The sequence below is a fragment of the Ursus maritimus genome, unplaced genomic scaffold (genome assembly GCF_017311325.1).
Source record: "Ursus maritimus isolate PB19 unplaced genomic scaffold, ASM1731132v1 scaffold_3, whole genome shotgun sequence".
Taxonomy (NCBI): Eukaryota; Metazoa; Chordata; class Mammalia; order Carnivora; family Ursidae; genus Ursus; species Ursus maritimus.
The window spans coordinates 18,773,652-18,788,514 of NW_024425563.1; the positions used below are offsets into that span (position 1 = coordinate 18,773,652).

The window sequence follows — 14,863 nt, forward strand, 5'->3', positions numbered from 1 at the left end:
TGGGGGAACAAAAGGATATTTGCTATTTTTCCTTTTTCTATTAAAGCCCTGGCTTGACCTATTTTTTCCCCCTCTATTCAAAGTTAAGCCTGGAAATAACACACTTTATTTTTTAGTTAAGAAACTAGAATAGGAAAGGGCCTCATTTAGTAATGAAGGGAACATAACCTTTATTCAATGCAAAGGGCACTGGATTCTATATTCATCCGTGCGCCAAATAGCCCTCTGAGCTTTAAAAACTAATTATAGGAGGGGAGTGTGACTTTTCAGTCTTTTTGGCTCCTGCCATGCTCTATAGTACTCTAATGTGCTAGACCAAGGCTCTGTCAACTCTGCCACATTGGAATATCAATAAAAGGTGTTCTCTCCTACTTACCTTCGCTTTCAACGTCTAATCAGTAGAGAGAACATGAAAGATTAAGAGGAAAGAATCACAAACAAAATGAAACAGATTGAAAAATTATTTTTCTATTGTTAAAGTAAATATAATTTGCCTTCAAACTATGTCTACATGCAAAAGCATGGACGAATCTCTAGGGCATAATGTTCAGCAAAATACACCCCATACTATGATTAAACTTACATAAATTTTGGGGGCATTCAAATCTGATCGACGGTGATCAAAGTCAGAATAGTGGTTACCTTGAGGGCAGGCCATCCGGGTGCTAGGAAAGTTCTATATTTTGATCTGGGAGGTGATTCCTTGGGTATAATCATATGTAACATTTCACTGAGTTATATACCTAAGGTTACACGCAACTTCATGTCTATTGTAACTCACTAAAAATTTTTAAAAATGTATGTGTAAGTTGTTTTGCCTTCAAATTTAAGATGGAAGATGATACGACTCGTGAGCAGAGCAGGAATAAGAAAGCCAGGGCCCTAATCTAGCTTTTCTGTATCCGAAGCATGAGGTGACACACAGACATGCAGCTCTTCGGATTGGCATTCTCTTTTCTGGAATAGGGCTAGAAGCCCATCCCTTTAAGCTACTGGATATACTAATAAAACTAATTGAAAATCTCTTTGCAAGCACAGAAGACAATTAAAGAGTTACATAATAATAAGCCAAGGAAACAGGAAGATTTACATTCATTTAAAGTAACCTGAAAAGTTGGGAAAAAATAATTTATCTTCTTTATTAGACTTGCTTCTAATAAAACTATTCAGGTTATAGATATGATTAAATGGATACACTTAAAGAGAAAAGCAGAACAGAATATCCAAGAACTGTAGGAACAATTTAAAAAGGTGTAATATATGGACAATGGGAATACCAGAAGGGGAAGAAAGAGAAAAAGGAACAGAAGAAATATTTGAAGAAATAATGACTGTGAATTTCCCAAAACCAATGACAGACATCAAATCACAGACCTAGGAAGCTCAGAGAATACCAAGCATGAAACACACAGATAACACACACCCTTATACCCAGGCATATAATATTCAAATGGCACAAAATCAAAAAGAAAGAATAAAATCTTGAAAGAAGCCTGAGGCAAAAAAATGACCTTACCTATGAAGAACAAAGGTAAAAGTTACATTAGACTTCTCTTCAAAAACCATGGAAGCAAGAATAATGGAGTGAAATATTTAAAGTATTAAAAGAAGACAATCACCAAACTAGAATTTTGTATCCTACAAAATTATTTTTCAAAAGTGAAGGAGAAATAAAGACTTTTTCTGGCAAACAAAAATTGAGGAAATTTGGGAGCTCCCCACTACTTGCTAGATAGGATGCTGCCCAAATTTTGAATCACTTAATAAAGCCAATTAAATAAATGGGGGGAATTTGTCAGTAGTGAACCTGCCTTACAGAAGATGTTAAAAACGTTCTTTAGGGCCAAAGAAAATAATTTAGTTCAGAAATCTGGATCTATATTAGGCAAAGAAGAGCATTAGAGGAGGAATAATAAAATCTTTTATTTCTCTAACTCGCAATTGATCTATCAGATAACAATTTGTTCAAAATAATATTAGCAACATTATACACAGTGACTGATTACAGCTTATGGATAAAGGAAATACATGAATGACAGCAATGTTATAAGAATAGAAGGGGGCGTTAGGAATACTTTGTTACAAGGTACTTGCATTCTCTGTTTTATTGGTCCAGTGCTAAGTGGACTTGAATTAGTTATAAATGTGTATTAGAAACTCAAGGGAAACCACTAAAAAAGGTAAAAGAAAAGTATAATTTATATGCTAAGGGAGGGGAGAAAGTGGAATCATACAAAATATTCAATTAAAATCAGAAAGCAGAAAAGCGTGACCCATAAAAGAAAAAATACAGTAAGTTGGACTTCATTAAAATGTAAAATGTCTGTTCTACAAAAGAAGCTGTGAAAAGAATGAAAAGATAAGGCACAGACTGGGAGAAAATCTTTGCAAAACACGTATCAGATAAAGGACAGTATCCAAAACATACAAAGAACTCTTAAAACTCAACAATAAGAAAATACAACCCAATTAAAAAACGAGCAGTCTCTCAATGAAAATACATATACAAATATCAAATAAGCACATGAAAAGATGCTGTTCAACATCATATGCCATTAGGGAAATACAAATGAAAACAACGAGGTATCACTACACACCTGTTAGAATGTACCAGCTCCAGAACCTCGGCGCCAAATGCTAGAGAGGATGTGGAGCAACAGGGACTCTTATTCCTTGCTGGCGGGAACGCAAACTAGAACCACTTTGGAAAATGGTGACAATTCCTTACAAAATGACAGATACTCTCACTACACGGTCTAGCAGTCGTATTCTGTAGTATTTACCCAAATGAATCAAATACTTACATCCACATAAAAACCTATACACAAGTGTTTATATAGCACCTTTATCATTGCCAGAACTTGGAGGCAATCAAAATGTCCTTCAACTGGTGAATGGAGAAACAAAGGACAGGACATCCATACGATGGAGCAATAGTCAGGGATTAAAAACACAGAGTCATCAGGCCACAAAAAGACATGGAGGAATCTTAACTGTGTATCGTTAAGCACAAGAAGCAATCTGAAAAGGCTACACATGATTCCAACTCTTACGATATTCTGGAAAAGGCAAAACTATGGAGATGGTAAAAAAAAATGAGCAGTTGGCAGGGCTTTGGGGAAAGGAAGGCAGGGATGAATATGAGGAACGCCCAACAGTTTTAGGGCAGTGCAACTATGACTCTGAATGCGACTGAGACGATACATCCGTTTTATATTTGTCAAGACCCATAGAATGTACAACAGGAAGAGTAAATCCTAATGTAAATTATAGACTTCAGTTGAAAACAATGTATCAGTATCAGCTCATCAAGTATAACATACGTACCACACGTACTGCAGGCTGTAAAAACAGGAAACTGAAGGTGGTGGGTAAGGGTATACATGGGAACTCTATACTTTTGGCTCAATGCTTTCTGTAAACTAAAACTCCCCCCCCCAAATAAAGTCTATTAATCTAAAAAGTATACTATATACAATAGTTAAATTACAGGTGAATTTTTGAGTCTCATGATTTTGACAGTTTTAAATGGTACTGTAACAAATTTTCATAATAAAAGGTTGGTAAAAATGGGGCACCATCATTCATGCATGAATAACAGGTAACTTTGTGAGCAGTAAAAACCTATTTGTCTGCAGCTGCAAACCCACATTCTGAGGAAAAGATGAGCCCACAGTTGTATGATGAGTTCAAAGTCAAATAGTGGCCATTACTTCCTGTATTCTTTTTCTGGTCTTTACTTCTTTAAAGTGCTTTGATTTTTATTTTTACTCTTTATTCATTCACTTGGATAGGCAAAAAACAGTAAGAATAAACCTAATTTTAATGTGACAAAGTATTACTTCATTTTCCCCCCTACTTTACACAGCTCTACAGTGATAGAAGTGGCAATATTTCACTGTGGCATGCCAGCCGTGTGAAAGTGAGTAGCTTCATTGAATGAGGCCACAGTGTCATGGCTACGTAAATAATTTAAGTTGTACAAAGGTAAGCTGAGTGATAAAGTTGAGACCTTACTCTTCTTAAAGTAAGTAGGAAACAATCAGGGATAATACAATGTATTTGAACAAACATGAGAAGCTCATTTATATTTCCAGAAAGTTCAACGAACGGTTCTAGGAACTGAAGAGCATGCTAAGAACAATTTTAAAAGACTCTGCATGGGCAAGAACTTTACGTCGTTAACGGTCATCTTTCCAAGGTACGGCACATAATAAATAATGATGAATAAATAAATGCATTCATGAGTAAATTACATGCTTCCTTCCCCTCAGAGGGAAAAAGGACCTACAAATTAAAAGATATTTTAACTTGATTCAACAATTCTCCAAATTTCATTCACATCAATCCCTTCTAAAATTTTGAGTACAAGACATATTTCCATGGGAAATGAGGTGTGTTAGTATAGAAACAGACTTTACTAAGTTCAGTTCATTGCTGCTTGATATTTAGAATTGCCCCAAATTTCATGTAAGGAAGAGTTAGTGAAACAGATGTTTTTACTCCCAATGTTTAATACAAATAAATCTGTTACCTTATGAAATCTTCTTCCTCTTCTCTCTTCGGCCTCAGCTGTTTGGGTTGAGCCATGTTAATCCAGTTTGGTAGAGATTTCAAGAGTCTGCTGATATCATCATCTTTTGCCCAAGATGCACTGATGACAAGTTTCTCTTCTGACTGGACAATGCCCCTGAACACAATCAGTGGAAAAGAGATACTTCAGCACGTTGCCTGGTATCAGTTGCATTTTTCATCTACCTTTGCTGTAGGGAAAAAAATACCATAGCCACCTCTCTTATTAACATAATCCATTATCTAAGTTGGGAGTCGTGACATCCATTAACAGGTCACGTTACTGGGAAACCATTTCTAGATTTTGTTCTTAGCTTCTTCACTGTTGAGTAATTGTGAAAGGTCATAATAATACTAATTTGTCACCCTTATCATAGTTAATCCCTTAGGATAAATAAAAACCTATAGTAGGTTTTGGGGGCGGGGATCTTTCAAGAAAGACGTTGAACAGATAAGAATGTTATGAAGTAACAACGTAAATGGTATCGGCAAGGTGACGAAGTGTTACAAAAGGTTGTTCTCTGACTTCTTGGCTTACACCACCAATTAGTTCTACGTGAAGGTACTTTTTCAACTACGGACACCCCTCTATTCAAAGTAAATCTACCATCATAGAGAAACCTTCTGCCCCTCATGTCAGGCACGAAAAGTCTTTGATTATTGCTCGCTCCAGTGGGCTTTGACTGGTGACCTAGAGTGACAGGCTTCAAGTCCTTTAATAGGGCCCATGAGTTAGCTATTAACACTGCGCTTACCAGAAAGTACCTGTAAATTCATCTTAAATGTTCAATTTCAACTAAATTAAAAAGCTTCTCCTTCTGATCAACGTTTCTGTCACTATAACTAATTTCAATGGTCTAAAAATCATCAGCAACTCTACGTGACAGGAATGACATTTATTTATGAAGGGAGTGCTACTTAGCTGGCTACCCCCTCTCAAGGTGACCCAGACTCCAGGAGGTTCCCTCCACCCCCGGCAGGAATTTATGTTGGTGTCAGAATCATAACTAGGGGACATTTTGCATTTCTTAATATACAACATATGTACGGCGGGTATGCATGATAAAAGCTCTTTAAGGAACAATTTAATGTTTGTCAACAAAAGAAGCTGAAGCCTAAAAACTTTGACTCATGACAATCTAACTCGAAGTAATAGGATTTCAGGTTGTAGGGAGCAGTATCGTTCTGGTTCTCTAAAAATAAGCTAGAATTACTAAGAGAACCATAGCTGACTTCTAGCATTCTTCGAACTCACTATAAGCGGAAGTTTTCTAACAGTAACTAAGGTCAGCAATACAGATATGAGACTACAGAACCTTCTTTCTTTGGGTCTCTCAAATTACTCTCCCTGGTACCTTCTATTCTCTTTTTTCTCTTATTTTCTTGCATCTTTTCTGCGGTATTTATGGATTAGTCCCACAATCTTTTACCCATACATATGTGGGGTGCTGGGTACCATCTCACACTCATGACGTCATATGCCAGGTGGGCCCTCGATGTTCTTTGGCCTTCCTTTTACCTGCCTCTGCTCAACTTCCCCTCCCATCCTCTCAATGCTATTTTTTAAACCTTCGCCCTTTATCTCCTCATTGCTTCTCCCCTGTATTCTTCCTATCTGACACAGAAAGGAAGGTTCTTAATTACACACTTTCAAACATTCCACTTCTATCCCCCACAGAAATATCTTCAAATCTGACTCATCCTCATTCACTTCCAGTTAATCCCTCTACCTAGGCTCTTAGGAATCCTCCCTACTGCCCCCCAAATCCCCTTTTCCATATCTAGTATCTCCCTCAACATATTCCCCAACCCCGTTATTTATTTATTTTTTTAAAGAATGAATCAATCCCTTCCTTGATCCAGCATTTCTCTCCAGTTAAGCTCCTCCCTACCCTTCACAGACACTGTCACCTGGTCAGTGGCTTCACTCACTGACTTCTCTTTCTCACCTTGCACTCATTTTATCAATTTATGACTCTCTCTCCAGGATCTACTCTAGGATTTAACCCATCTATTGCTTTTTTGAAAAGTTAAAAGTCTTCAATTATTGTATTTTTTCCTTTCTAGATTTTCTCTTTAGCTCTTTTAGAAATCTACTGGCTTTCCTCCTCCAAAATGACCTGCCCTTGAATTATGGATTCTTTTCTTTACCTTTTTGAATATTTTAAAAGCAGCAATTTTAAAGTTCCTTTCATGTGGCTTTACATTTTTTGGTAGTTCGCTGGATGTCAAATGTCCTTTTAGCTGCATTTTCCTTCTTTTCTCATGTGCTCTGCTATTGGTCGGTAAGCTCCACGCAGTGGGACTTGCCCTCTGTGGGAATCCTACATTTGCCCTGAGTTTTAAAGATATCACTATTAGGTGGTTTGCATTCCCCTCTTCTGGATCATATAGGTTTCACTAGTTCCAAGTAAGGTTTAAAGTTTTTTTTTCTTTCCTTTTTTTGGCTTAAAACATTCTCTCCCAACATGGGAAGTGCAAATTGAGGTCCTTACTTGCACCTGTGTGGGATTCTGATTTCTTCTAGAGGCCACTTTTCTATCTTCAAGTTGGGTGGTTCATTCCCATGTCTAGAGCTTTCCTGGTTCCACTCAAAGGTGGAAAAGTCCCTTGTGTAACTTCTGCACAGATAAAACTCCCTGCCATGCAGGTGTTCAAATGCCAGCCCCTACTTGGGTCTGAACTCCACCATGATCTGAATGTATGTGTCTGTCCAAATCTCACATGTTGGAATCCTACTACCAATGTTATAGTGTTAGGAAGTGGGGCCTTTAGGATGTGATTACGTCATAAGGGTAGAACCTTCATGAGTGGGATTAGTGCCCTTATAAAGGAATCCCACAGAGCTCCCTAGCCCCTTTCACCATGTGATAAAACAAGAGAAGTCTCCGACTTGGAAGAGGGCCTCACCTGACCCTTCTGGCATCCTAATCTTGAACGTCCACCCTCCAGAATGGTAAGAAATAAATTTCTGTTGTTTATAAGTCATCCTATCTGTGCCACTTTGTTACACCAGCTCAAACAGACAAAGACAACTGCTATATGAAGTCCTGATACTTTTGTGGGCCACTCAACTTCAGTATTTGCTTACTGCTATGGCTTTTAGGTCTTCTTCCATTTGACTCTTCTGGAGAATTGTTTTTCTTCCTTTTGAAATTGGCTACATATTTAATTTTTTTTTAAAGATTTTATGCATTTATTTGACAGAGATAGAGACAGCCAGCGAGAGAGGGAACACAAGCAGAGGGAGTGGGAGAGGAAGAAGCAGGCTCACAGCGGAGAAGCCTGATGTGGGGCTGGATCCCAGAACTCCAGGATCACGCCCTGAGCTGAAGGCAGACGCTTAACGACTGCACCACCCAGGCGCCCCTACATATTTAATTTTTTTAAAAAGTTACATATATGTGTGTGTGTGTGTGTATATATTTAATGATTTTATTTGAGAGAAAGCATGCGACAGAGCATGAGTTGGGGGGAGGGGCAGTGGGAGAGAGAGCGGCAGACTCCCCACTGAGCAGGGAGCCCGACTCAGGGCTCTGTCCCAGGACCCCGAGATCATGACCTGAGCTGAAGGCAGATGCTTAACCAACTGAGCCACCCAGGTGCCCCTAAAGTTACATATTTTTAACTGGACTTTGTATGTGTTAGGAGTAGGAAAAGGGTTTCCTAAATCTATCAACTCCACACTTTTGACTGAAGTCAAAATTCAGTCTTAAATCAACTGCAGTCAGCGTTCTAGAACCACCATTTCTGTGAAACTGTTCCACTGACCCATGGGTGTATTTTATTCTTCACACTCTTTGATTATTCTAAAGCACCTGACACATAACTCCCTGAAATATTGCTCCTTGGGTTTCCACATCATCATCTTCTCCTGGTTCTACTCCTGCTATCCTAATCTCTTTCTCAGACAAATTGATGGCTTGTTTCCTCTACCCATTTTCTCAATATTGGTATTCCACTCTGCATTTCTCACTCGGGAAATTTCATCTTCTTGCCAGACTCAACTGACCTATATTCTGATAACTCTCAAATTAATATCTTCATGGCTGTCTTCTCGTCTGAGTCTTGGACCTGCATATCCAAAGGCTTCCTGAAGAGTTCTATTTGAAAGTCCTACCAGCATTTCAAATGAAAATGAATCAAAGGGGGGCGCCTGGGTGGCACAGCGGTTAAGCGTCTGCCTTCGGCTCAGGGCGTGATCCCGGTGTTCTGGGATCGAGCCCCACATCAGGCTCCTCCTCTATGAGCCTGCTTCTTCCTCTCCCACTCTCCTGCTGTGTTCCCTCTCTCGCTGGCTGTCTCTATCTCTGTCGAATAAATAAATAAAATCTTTAAAAAAAAAAAAAAAAAAAAGAAAATGAATCAAAGGAACTTACTTATTATTCACCTTTCCCTCTCCCACTAAATATCTAGTATTCCTTGTTTTGGTCAACAGTCCAACCATCCATCCTGTTACTCAGTCACAAGTAAGAGTCTTAGTCATGAACTAAGAGTCATCCTATTCACCCACTGTCACAACATCCTGCCAATTCGACCTCCTTAGTATCTTACTACTCTTCTGTTTTCCTGTTTAGTCCAGTGCCATTAACCTTTACTTAGATCCTCATTATTTGTCACTTGGATTTGGCAGTAACTGGGCATCTTGCTTGGAACTTCTAGACCATTAGTCCAACTTACCACACTAGTTGGAAGAGTTATTTCCCTAAAACTGTTCAAATACAGTCATGTTGTTCTCCTTAGAACTCCACTGATTCCTAATTCTAAGACCAAGTCCAGAGTTAGCAAGGTAAGAATGAACATCCATGTTTTCAGCTTCATCTCCTGCTATTGTTTTCCTCCTCTGTCTGTGTTCACTATTCCCAGCCAAACCCTTGCCTGTGTTGGCTAAACACCCTATACATAATTAGTAGTCTAGAGCTTTTTCAATGGGGGAGGGTACTGTTTCCTACTTCTGTATATTGTCTCTGTCTGGAAAGCCTTTTCCTCATCCTCCTTGTTTGATTCTACTGATTAAGCTTTACTTCCATTCCTCCCTTAGGACAGCTGAGTCCTCTTCTTCTGTGCCACCTCACCCTTGTGTCAGAGATGTCCAACCTTGACGGCACATTGGAATCACATGGGGAGCTTTTAAAAACCTAGATACCAAGTTCACACCCAAGACCAAGTAAATCAATCTCTGGGAGGGGAACTCAGGCATTCGAGTTTTCACAAGTCTCCCAGGTGATTCCACTGTGCATTCAAAGGTGAGACTCACCACCTTACACACACTTCCACTCTCACTGGTCCTACTGCACTTCTTTACAAGTTGGGATCTCACACTGGATGAGGAGTTCTTTGAGGGTAGAGTGAATTTCTCTTTGGTTTTTGTGTCCCCAGTGTCTAGTACAATAGCTGGTATTTGGAAAATAAATAACTGAACTGGAACTAAAAATAAGCTCTCTTCAGTTATAGGAGTCTAGGTAACTTATTAAACTAAAACCATCTTAGTGGTTTTCCTTTACTTCTTCTCTTTACTAAATGACTTAGGTGAGCTCTCAAGTCATTTGATATTTTAGTCAACTTAGAGATCACTCTGCCAGGCTCTCACCATACCTCTCTGAATTCAGCACAAATCAGAATCAGGATTACAGGTGTGTCTCCCTCTGAAAAAACGCCAACATAAAAAAAGTCCTGACCCACAAAACAAATAAATTACGGAGTGATTACTGACATACTTCCCCCTTCTACTCCACTTGTTTCTTGGTGGCACGTTCTTGCAAAGTTTCCTCAAAGTCTCACCTTCTCTGTGAAGGATTTGTTGACTATGTCAGCCTACAATAATCTCTCCCTTTGGAAAGCAAATGAACAAAACCCCTCCTTTATACTGATCACTTAGACTTCAAAATTAGAACTTTATCCTATGTACTGGGTTGCATAAACTATCACCAATGGGTCAAATCTGCCCCATCAGCTGAGTTGGTATGTCCTGTAAGCTATGAACAGGGCTGACATTTTAAAATGCTTTTAAAAAAAAAAATCAAAAGAAGAATATTTTGTGAGATGTGATATAAAGTGTAAATTTTAGCATCTGTATCTAGAAAGAACTTTGGCTGGGTGGTTCAGTTCCTCCTAGACCCATACCACAGGTGAAATTCTGCTCCACAGAGTTAGAACCTGAATTAGCTTTCCAGCATCTAAATCTTTGAGCCCATGGATGCTGCCCTAGGATTTAGGAAATAGCCTGGGTGTGTAGATGTGAGATGGCATTGTACATTTTAGACATCTAGAATTTTTCATTTTAGCACTAGCTGAAATGAAAAAAAAAATAGCTGAGTGAAATACTACCTTAAAAGTACCCACATTGTTCACTTACAATATATTTTTTAAAGACTGGCTTAATTCAATAATATTTTATTACTGGCTTCACTAATATTCATAGATCCTATTTTAGTAAAAAAACAGTAATCAAAATGAACTAAGATGCTACCTATATACTTCCCTCAACAATAAATTATTAATTCATACTGGAATGAAGATCAATCCTGAATGTCATGCCAAGCATTCTAATTTGAAATATCGGCATTGATTAGCAATGTACAATTACCCTAAAGGGAATTTTTCATTCAAATGGCAAAGTCTCCATCCTCACCAACTGCATTTATTAGTTTATCATTTTGTGATATGCTGAACTGTGTGGGCTACAAAATTCTAGGACATATCCAAACAGCCTCAAAAAAGAAGAGCTAAATTTCCAACAATTATTCCACAAGAGGAGTAGGGTTAATCACCACTACCAGAACCATAATCTACTAATTAATTCACAGCTCAATGGGCCACAGACAGAGCCATCTGTGTAACTATTTGTACCCGTTCCCAGGAGGAGGAGGAAACTAGGTATACCTCTTGGAGCAGGTGATAAGGCTGCCATGAGAAAGGTCTACCCTCTAGACACAGCTGAGTGAATTTCATTCAGAAAACATCTGCTGGTGCTGACTGGTTCTGGTGTGCCCTGCTTCCGCCCCGGAGCAGTTGGGAAGTGCGAGTGTGCCTGGTCCCCGGACACAGCTGGGTGCGGAGTCTTTCATTAGGTAAACAACCAGGGGCAGGTGGGGCTAATTGGATTCAACTGTTTGGTGACAGCCAGGGCATGATGTTTACTTTCCGGGACTGAATCTTTCAGATGCTTCAAAAACTAGGAGCCAAGATAGACAGATGAACCCCAGACACGGATGGTTCAGAGGAAGCTACTGTAGTGGGTTTTCAACTGTGAATGACTGGACCTACAGCAGGCCAAACCGCCGAGCAACGTCCACGGACACAGTGACAATGACAATGAGGGCTGCAAAAGTAAGAGGTAGCGCGAGGCTGCTCATTGAAACAAACACAAAAACAAAACCCCCAAATCCCTTAAGATGGAGCAGAGTAAGTAGGAGAAGAGCAGAGAAACATTAGGCTCTTTTTGTATCACCCTCAGGCTGGTCAAAGAGCTTGATGACGGTCTAGATTTTTACCTAAGAATCACAGCTTCAGAAACATCGGATTACTCTGGAGATGACGCACGGGAAACAGTTCAAGAGGACCCGTGGAAAAGGATCTGAAATTTGAGAGTTTGTATAAGGTACCTCTTGGGCATAATTTAATAACAACCTTTAAATAGACACGTTCTCATAAGAAGGGTTACACTAACTGATATTTAAAAAACAAGAAGGAAAGAATTGTAACAGAGGACCACAAATTAATATAAAATTTGTCGTTAAGTGTCAATGTTCAGATTCTTATTACAAGCAAACTGAAGATCTTTATGGAAAGACATCAGACCAGGTAACTGCCCTGTTTCAACCCTAAATGCATGCCTTCTTATTGCACTTAGAATAAAACTCATATTCCCTGGCCTTGAGGTCCTTTGTCAATGGTCCTTAATTCTGGCACACATTAAAACACTTGGGGGGGGGGAAGCATTTTAAAAGTGTATCAATTACACATTCTGAAGTGGGGCTCGCGTTGATTCTAACACGTAGCGAGAAATAACCCGAATGATCTGCCCCTTGCACCTGTCCATCCTTACTCAATATGCACTTCTCCCTCCTTCTCTCTCCCTCTGTTCCAGTTACACTAAGCTTAATGCACTTAAGCTTTGAGCCTCTTGCCATCTTCATACCTCTCCCTCCTCTGCCTGGAATGTTCTTCCCATATTGCCATATGGCTCCATCTCAACTTTCAGAATTTAGCTCAAACATCAGGTCCTCTCTGAGGTCTTTCCTGATGCTGTCCCTCACCTTGAGCCTTTTTTTTTTTTTTTTAACCACATCACCCTTATTCCTGAGAAATTTATTATTTGTTACTTGATTGTATTCTGTGTCCCTCATTAGGGTGTCAAGTCCATGAAGGCAGGATGCCTAGTGTATTCACTTTTATACTCTTCCATCTAGAATAACGCTGGCCCCAGAAGTGCTTCATAACTAACTGCGGAATAAATAATGATGAGTGAATGACAGCAGTGAAGCACAAAGCACCAGGGAAATAACAGAGGTTACAAAAATAGCTTTCTTTTGCCATCGTATTAGTGAATAACAATATTATCAATGAATTAATTTAAAAATAAATAATAAATACCAGCAGCAATAACTATCAGCTGACAGCATTTAGTAGGCATTGATCTCAACACTTCACATGTATTAACTCTTGCAATCCTGGTAACAATCCTGTGTGCTAAGCACGGCAATTTTTCCCATTTGATAGACGAAATACCAAGGCCTGCTCAGGGTCGGAGAGGCTGAGGAGGGCAGAGCCGGACCTGAGTCCGTACCAACTGCTCTGGACTCCGTGGTCCTGTGAGAACGTGTCTGAACCATCTGCAACATTCAGGTTCCCTGTTCCCTCTTTAATTGCACTGCCTCTTCTCTGGGCTTTCGAGCCACACACGCTTGGCCTGAAGCCACACAACCACCCCCGCGCCCTGTGACCCTAGCCAGGTTCTGGACCTTTCTGCACCTCCGTTTTCTTACTGGTGAGCTCGAGGGAGTCTTGTCTTCAGGACAGTTGGAGCTGAAGAGATAGGTTAATGACTGACAGTCCCCTGCACAGTGGCTGAGTGCTTTTCTGACTGTGACCCCATTCCAGTCCAGGTCGTTATTACTTTTCTGACTGTGACCCCATTCCAGTCCAGGTCGTTATTACTTTGTAGCGAAGTTACAAGAGACTCCATCTGATACTGTGGTCGGCTGAGTTGCGGGGGAGAAATTAAGACTGGCTGCTTGCTATGGAATCTGTGGGACCTGTGGCTGCGTGGGCAGCACCTGTGTCAGCTGACGTGCACTCGAAAGGTGGAGGGAAGCTACTCATTTGATCAATAAACATGGGGGAGAGGCCTCTACATGGACATCATGCTAAAAGCTGGAGATGAGTATGTGGGAAAAGACACGAGAATTTCCTTCTAGATTTTCAAAGTTTAGATCAGTAACACCCATGAGAATCACTTTTGGGACATTTTAAACTACTCTTGCCCAGCCCCAAGGCTCAGTGGGCCCAGTGCGGGAAATCCAGGATGGGTGCTTTGAAATCTCCCCAAATAAGTCCGATGTGAATCCACAGCTAAAAAACAATGTTTTGGGGAGAGAATGACATGTAAACCAATAATTGATCAGATCATGCATATGAAAAAAATTTTTAAATTGCAATAAAATGGGATGCCAGAATAGAGTTATGCATAATAAATTATAGGAGCAAATAAAAACTCTCATTTGCTGAGTGCTCTCTATGAACCAGACAGTGTACATATTTTATAAGTGTTCTTTTGTATCTCCTCAATATTTAATAAAAATGAATATATCAGTGCCATGTAAGCCAAGGGGGTAAGGGATAGAACATAGTTTCAAGAGGCAACCAGAACACAGGCTTGCATGGAGCTTGCAGAGAGTTGCCTTGGCTATTTTTCTGATTCTTTTTTTTTTTCCTTTTTTAAGATTTTATTTATTTATTTATTTATTTATTTGAGAGAGAGAGAGAGAGAGAGAGAGAGAGAGACCATGCACACACAAGGTGCACAAGGAGCAGCAGAGGGAGAGGGAGAAGCAGGCTCCTTGCTGCAGGCCTGATGGGGGGGCGTGGAGGGGAACGACTTGATTTCATGACCCCGAGATCACGACCTGAGCTGAAACCAAAAGTCAGACCTCAACCAACTGCACAACCCAGCGCCCCTCCGTGGCTCTTCAGAGGTTCAAAGTTAGTTTAGACTTTTGGTTTGGCTCAGGTTGTGATCTCAGGGTCCTGGGATTGAGTCCTGTGTTGGGCTCCGCGCTGAATGGATAGT

The 14,863-nt window shown here is 39.9% G+C and overlaps 1 protein-coding gene across 1 annotated transcript in view; it reads right to left on the reverse strand.

Moving 5' to 3' along the window:
• The window catches only part of EXOC4 (exocyst complex component 4), a 716,010-nt gene that overhangs the window by 126,123 nt on the left and 575,024 nt on the right, over positions 1 to 14,863 (reverse strand). Inside the window, exon 13 of the mRNA XM_008707579.2 lies at positions 4,535 to 4,690. Within this exon, the coding sequence (XP_008705801.2) occupies positions 4,535 to 4,690 (156 nt within the window). The remainder of the gene's footprint in view (positions 1 to 4,534; positions 4,691 to 14,863) is intronic.